Source organism: Labrus bergylta, chromosome 3 (assembly GCF_963930695.1).
Source record: "Labrus bergylta chromosome 3, fLabBer1.1, whole genome shotgun sequence".
Classification (NCBI taxonomy): domain Eukaryota; kingdom Metazoa; phylum Chordata; class Actinopteri; order Labriformes; family Labridae; genus Labrus; species Labrus bergylta.
In genome coordinates this window covers 6,361,910-6,369,409 of record NC_089197.1, presented here as the reverse complement: position 1 = coordinate 6,369,409, position 7,500 = coordinate 6,361,910, and the positions used below count along the sequence as shown (strand labels likewise).

The 7,500-nt window shown below is 44.8% G+C and overlaps 1 protein-coding gene across 2 annotated transcripts in view; it reads left to right on the top strand.

Moving 5' to 3' along the window:
• Positions 1–7,500, top strand: part of LOC110001412 (multiple epidermal growth factor-like domains protein 11) — a 115,934-nt gene that overhangs the window by 83,608 nt on the left and 24,826 nt on the right. For both annotated transcript variants that reach the window (XM_065952554.1, XM_065952555.1), the window contains exons 12-14: positions 2,063–2,183; positions 5,977–6,140; positions 6,243–6,345. In XM_065952554.1, coding sequence (XP_065808626.1) covers positions 2,063–2,183; positions 5,977–6,140; positions 6,243–6,345 — 388 coding nt within the window. The remainder of the gene's footprint in view (positions 1–2,062; positions 2,184–5,976; positions 6,141–6,242; positions 6,346–7,500) is intronic.

Sequence of the window (7,500 nt, the reverse complement as noted above, 5' to 3'; positions counted from 1 at the left end):
TCTGATGTTAGACGAGTGAAACATGTTACACGAGGCTTACTGTGTGTCATTACAAACATTGAAGAGTGAAATGTAAATATGTTCAGTTTGGTGTGTTTGACTTCTTCTTTCATGAGGAGACGTCGAGCTCTCTCTCCCCGACTCTCTGACAGCCAATCACAGCGTGTTACATCATCATACAAACACAGGTGAAGGACCCCGAGCACATGTGAAACCTTCACTGTCACAAAGCAGTGAAGCTGCCGGTCTACAGCTGCAACTCCAAATCTTTATGCACCCACTGGTACCCCATACAGCGCAATATATACCTCTTAAAGGCAGGGTTGGTAATTTCCTCCAGACTCAAAGCATGAGCTGAGGTCCACTTCTGGACCAGTGGCACTCGTTTAGTAAGTGAGGGGGCGTGGCTTTAGAGGGAGTATAGTGGGGAGGGGGTGGGTGCAGACGAAGCACTGAGGGAATGCTACTTTCAAAATCATGCTATTTTAAGAAAATTAGCAACCCCGCCTTCAAGAGTAAAACTGAACAGTTCACTCTTCTACATTTGCGCTGATGTTGACTTTAAGATGATGAAGATAAAAACAACATGCTGATTGAACTCCTCACATCCCTGGAATTTAAATCTGTGTGATAAATATCAGGATCCATCGATCGGCTATTTATTATTCCAGAGGTCATCCGTTACAACGTCCTAAACCCCCCGGGGGAACTCTGATGGTTTTCTTGATTTAACCCTCAAACACTTTATTTAATAACAAAGTCCTTCACCCGCTAACTTTCTAACAAGGCCTCGCTCTTCTCCTGTCCGAGCACACTCGGCCCCGCTTTGTGAATATTGGATTCATGGCACTTTAAAGGCCGCACGTCAAATCAGGCGGCTTTAATTAGCACAGTTTATAAGACGAAGGTGCTGATCAATGTGACAGCGTGCAGCTCGCTCTCACAGCATGCTAACAGGAGCAGCAGAAGGTTAGACATCCTGCTAATGCCTAGCTGTCTCTCCATGTCCTCTGGTGATTGGACGAGCTCGCACGTCGTGTTCCTCTGCAGGGACGCCTCAGCCTCGATCATTTCTCTTCTCTATTATGCATGTGCTTGTTTGCAGTTTGTTCGATGCAGACGTGTTCTTATAATGAATTTAGAGACTGACCTGAGCAGAGTCTCTGCTGTTCAGCTGCAGGAGGGAGGATGTCTGACAAGTCCGTCCTCAGAGTCCAAACTCAGCGCTCACAGACGGGCGTTCGTCCTGCAGCGGTGACGATAACAAGCAAGTCATCTCATGAAGAATAGAAGAACCACAGACAGTGAGAGACGTGTGAGGTCATTGTAAAGATGGCGTGCTCACTGCTACTACATGTAAATACAGTAGACAGGGTTTGACTTCATTTCCAACCCGATACATTCTTCTGCTGATCTGGGGTCAGGTCTGAAATCTGACCTCTCAACTGATCTCTAAGTCTGAGCACAGACACTCTGCAGAGGAAACTCATTTGGGCCGCTTGAATCCGCAATCTTAGCTTCTGTTTTACAGTTTAGCGTCCGTTTAGAGGTCTGTCAGTGTCCGTTTTGCATCTTTTTAGATTTCAGTTTATCGTCTGCTGGAAGTTTCTCTGAAGCAAGCAGCATCCAATGAAAGAGTGATATCCAAAAATGGGGGCGTGTCCTCCGTGAAACTACTTCTGTGAAGTCTGCTTTCGCTCATCGCTGCTCAGATTTCACTGCTCTCGCCTCGATCCTTTCTCCTCCGAAGGTCCAGAACTTCAAGCGAGGAGAAGTTATTTAATGAGACGCAGCCATAGACTTTGATTTCTTCCTGCAACCAGTAGGGTTGCCTCCTGCTGGACATGAGAGAGAAGTTTAAAGTTTAAAGCACGGCTGCATGTGGTCGACTATAAACTCCAAGAGAGCCATTGATCCAGTTCTTAAATAAAGTCTACTGGTTGAGTGAAATATAAGAAAACAAATTAAGTAGAAATGAACCTCCTTCAACAGACGTGCTAAATGCTGCTAACTTTCCCGAGGCTTTCATGTGAACGTCTGTGTGTCTGTCTGTTGTTTCCAGGGAGACGACTGCTCCATCAGCTGTCCTGCAGGTCTGTTCGGGACAAACTGCACCTCCTCCTGCTCCTGCCACAACGAGATGTCCTGCTCGCACGTCGACGGCTCCTGCGTCTGCAAAGAAGGTTTGTTTCAGCTCCGTCTTCCTCCATTTTCTCCGTCACACATCGTTCGTTTGGGGCGACAGGGGCGTGTCCAGAGGCGTTACCAGTGTCGGCATGGGAAATCTGATTGGACACCCCAAAAACCAAATCTGTGGTTGGCTATTTGTCTAATCGGAGGTTGTCTTTCCTTAAAAATGTCAAAGCAAATACTCGTGCACACTGTCTAACTGGAAGTGGACTCATTTGCCAATAAATGTTTTTATTCACGAGAGACAGCGTTCAAGTGTTTGCACGTAATTTGTTTACGTACTACTTACGTAGTCTCTAAAGAATCAAACTAAGAAGATTTATATGTTTCCAAGTTATCTCACTTACAAGAACATGTCACCCCTGTGTAAGTCAGCGCCCCTAGTGGGCCACCCACTCAAGAAATTCAGGACACGCCTCCTTTGTGATGATTCATGGATTTCAGAAAGGGTTACTGACGCATGGCGGATTGCAGCTCCTCCCCTTGTGTATAAAAGCGGTTTTAGTCGAGGACTAGAGAGAAGAAGAAGAACATACCCACTGATTATTTGGATGTTAGTAAGAGTTTTTAGATCACGCTCATTCTGTGTCAGCTTACATGCAACGTGAAGCTACGAGCTAACTAAAGAGCGCTAACATTAGCATGCTATCACAACAATGCAGGACACAGGTGATTGCAGCTTGAGATGAGGACAAATTTGTTCGCCGCTTGTGCTTGATTCCTTCATGCGAATGTGAGTGGAGGGGTGTTGGAGGTGTGTCTCTGGAGGAGAGTGGAGGCTTCAGTATGGAGGAGGTGTGGCCAAACAGCAGTTTGTTTTTGTGAAACTTTACACCTCTTAGTCATTCATACTCCAAACCAAGGTAACATAGAGCACAGGTTTAAAAAGAAACAACTCTTTCCTTCAGGTGTAACGGCTGCAGAGTGACTTTTAAATATCGTTCCCAACTGTCCTTCTTTCATCTGGTGGAATAAGTTGTGGTAGTTTAGAGTTCAGAGTTTCCTGGTGTGTTTGACTTTCAAATAGAAGTTTTAGAAGGTAATTTCAGCCCAAAGGATGGAGGTGACGTGACTGCAGCGAGCTGTTATCAACGAGCCAAACTGCAGAAAGCAACCTGTAAATTACAAATAATCACAACAGTTCCACATGAAACCTGCCTCCTCACTCTGATCTGTCTGCTTTCACTCTGAGACTTTCTTTGTGTGTCGTGTATACCAGCAGCAGAAAATCGCTTTAACTCAGATCCTCCTCTCTCTCCTGTGTGGAGTTTCTTTTTCTTTTCTGGAGGAGGAACTCGTCTCGGCCTCTTCGGCGGTTTCTAATTTTTTTTTACTAATCGTGTTCGGCTTCGTCGTGAGTCCTCAAAACGTCTCTCTTTTACACTTTCCTCTTCTCATCATTGGAGGAAAAACTGCTATTTAAATCCTGACTGTTGCTCAATGTAAACCTGCATCACTCTTAAAACATCTCCTCATCTTCAGAGCTGAAACAACGAGCCAATAAATCAACAGGAAAACAATCTGTCTTTGCCCTGATTATCATCATTACTGATGATATTTATTACTGAGAAGAGTGAATACTGATTGGTTGTTTTGGCTGTCAAACGATTCCTTTTTTAATGGCAGACTTTCCGTAGCTAATCATGATTAATCACATTTTTGATCACATGTTTAAAAACATTCAGGGCGAGCTCGGAGTAGAGCCGCTACTCTTTTGCTTTGAAAGGAGTTAAGATGGTTCAGGCATCTGATCAGGATCCTCCAGGACACCTCCCTTTGGAGGCACACCCAACTGGGAGGAGACCCCGGGGTAGACCCAGAGTTCTCTGGAGGGATTATATATCCCGTCTAGTCTAGGGAACGCCTCAGAATCCCCCAGGAGGAGCTGGAAAACGTTGCTGGGGAGAGGGAAGTCTGGGTGGACTTACTGCGCCTGCTGCCAACGCGACTGAGAGCTGAGAGTACTTTACTTCCTGTGTGCTTTATTTTGAAATAAAGTAAGGCCCTTCCTGTAGATGGAAGATTAGGACAGGAAGTTAAGCACAGAAACAGGAAGTGGTTAGGGAATGGTAACAAAGGTCAATGTGTGACGTCATAAGGTGGATGTTACTTTGGACCCTACCCTAACCTGAACCCTATACCCTATATGAGATTAAAAACAATGAATGCATTCATTTGATTTCTTTTGTTTTCCTCACAGCCTGAAACTCCTGACCATCCAGAAATGTAAAGTTCCTAACGACGTAACCACCTCCAAACTTGTTTTGTGTTTGGTGTACTGTTCTCGGCTTCCCTTATTATCTCTCAATATCAGCGTCTTTAAATATTTATGCGGCGCTGAACCTGGCGGGGGATGCTGGGTAATTAAAGTGGAAAACTCTTCTGAGGCAGAGGGCTCAAGAGCTTCGGCTCAAGCGCTTCGGCTGAACGACTCCGACTTCACCCTGAAAAAAAACCTTATTAAAACTGAGGAGAGGAAGTTCAGGGTTTATCAAACAGGTGTGTTTCATTTCTACCCGAAGAGGCCAAAGAAAAGAAAGTCAGAAGTTTATATCCACAGAGATCGAAGATGACAGGGGAACTTTTCTGTTGACGTGTTGATGTGGACATTCAGCACATGTTTCCCTCTACAAGTTTAAGGCAGTTAGTATTGAACGTATGTGGATACCGTGCAGGAGTTTCAAAATGTGTGCAAATTATAGCCAAGAAATGTTTGGAGACGTTCTTTTCACATCTTAAATCCCTCCTCCGTCTTTTCCCACTCTTCCCCTGACTGTGTAAACGGTCTTAATGATGCAGTAGAAGTATGAAAACTGCTTTTTTCTTGGTCGACTTTCACCAACAAACTTTGGTTTTCACTGCGACGCTTAGCAGGGCAACAAGAGTGACCCAGAACTTCCACCAGATACGTGTGCTCAGGTTTCTTTGCACAGAGGGAATCATAAATGAATTCACGGGGGTGTCGGTTCTACAAATCATTTATCAGATGCTTTTATCCAAAGCGACGAACTTTAGGGAGTAAGATCAAGACAAGCGAGGAGAGAGAGGGGAGGAGACGACAGGAAGTGCAAACAAACAGCTTTAAGTCTGATCAGACACACAGGTGCTGACAGGAAGTGACCAGAGGTGCTGACAGGAAGTGACCAGAGGCAGAACACATTCGCTTATCAGGAAAACATTTTGCAAGACTCAAGTTGTAGTAACCCAGTGTTAAAATTTAAGGGATATGTTAAGTCAAAAAATTAAAGAGGACATATTCTCCCCCTTCTCCACCTTTTCTAACAGTCCCCCTGTGGTCTAAATGAAACATCTGTGCTGTGCTTTGGTCCAAATGTAACATGAATCAAGCAGCAGAGGAGGTTTGTGACCCTGTATAAACCAGCTCTCTCAGAACGCTCCGTTTTGGTGTGTGTGTCTCTTTAAATGTAATGACCCCCCCCCCTGAGTTTTCCCCGTAGACATCACTCCTCTGTAGCGAGGATAAAAATGGCAAACCTGCGCAAAAGTTTTGTTCTATGCTGGGGGTGGAGTCCATGGGAGGAGATACCAGGGGAGGAGAGGGGATTTTTTATTACCAGAATCACAAACTAAGGACTGGGTGGGTTTATTTCACATTTTGTGGGTCAGTAGACTCTCAGGTTACCCAAATATATGTTCAAAAAACACTGTACAAGTGGATTTCTTAGAATATGTCCCTTTTGAATAAAAGGAGTTACTGCTTCCGAGTTGCACGACGAAAACTTTAACATCCCTGCTCTGACGGTCCGTGTGTCTGTGTCTCTGCAGGATGGCAGGGTGTGGACTGCTCCATCCCGTGCTCCAGTGGGACCTGGGGTCTGAGCTGCAACCAGACGTGTCTCTGCGCCAACGGGGCGGCCTGCGACCCCGTCAACGGGACCTGCACCTGCTCTGCGGGCTGGAGGGACGAGTACTGCGACCTGCCGTGTCCTGTGAGTGTTTCAGGCGTAGAGAGAGAATCTGCAGCTTTGTTATTCTCTGCATTGCTCTCAGATATTTCAGGGTTAACAACCTCTGCTGAATGTTTCTGTTAGGAGGGCTCGTACGGGCTGGACTGCAGAGAGAGGTGTGACTGTATGAACGCTGACGGCTGTGATCCAGTCAGCGGATTCTGCCGCTGCGTCGCCGGATGGACAGGTGAGTGATTCAGACGCTCTGTGACCGTCAGACTTCTGGAAGGTTCCTCAGCTAAAGCAGTTCAAATCATATTCACTCTCTGAACCCTTCAGCGTTCAGCGTCTGATTTCAGCTTCTGGGAACAGACGGGAACAAACACGATCGACATGAGATTTTAATTTGGACGGACAAAAAACGGTCTTAATGTTAACAGCCGTTCATCTGCTGAGTGTCAGATAAACAGTCGATTGACTCACTTCAGCGCTTTGAGGCCGAAAAAGAGATTCATTTTCAAATTAAGAGATTTAAGTTTCTATTGCGCTGTTAAATCCTTTAGCATGGCTAGGTATCCCAGGATGCTTTGAGCATGATTGACATGCGAGTTGCCCCGCCCACACAGTCCTGAGAAACGACCTGTACTGATCTTGTTCGGCTTCGTCGTGAGTCCTCAAAACGTCTCTCTTTTACCCTTTCCTCTTGAAAAAACTGCTTTTCAAATCCTGACTGTTGCTCAATGTAAACCTGCATCACTCTTAAAACATCTCCTCATGTTCAGAGCTGAAACAACGAGCCAATAAATCGACAGGAAAACAATCTGTCTTTGCCCTGATTATCATCATTACTGATGATATTTATTACTGAGAAGAGTGAATACTGATTGGTTGTTTTGGCTGTCAAACGATTCCTTTTTTAATGGCAGACTTTCCGTAGCTAATCATGATTAATCACATTTTTGATCACATGTTTAAAAACATTCGGGGCGAGCTCGGAGTAGAGCCGCTACTCTTTTGCTTTGAAAGGAGTTAAGATGGTTCAGGCATCTGATCAGGATCCTCCAGGACGCACACAGTCGCACACAGTCCTGAGAAACGACCTGTGCTGCAAAATCAGCTGATTTTTTGAACAAGGTTTTCTAAAAGTTATGAATGTTTGTTTTCACTCAGATTTCTGTGGATGCTTTATGAAACATTGAACTTTAACGTCACGTGTGACTCTTTAATCTTGAATATTTAAAGCCAGGTTTCCAGAGGCCAAAGGTTAGACGTAAAAAATAATTTTAAAAAAATTAAACTGGTTTGGGTGTTTGAGTCGAGTTCTGTGTGGAAAACAGTGAATGAGAATGAATCCTATGAGAAAATAAAAAGGTTGTTATTAAAATAAAAACTGCTGTATCAT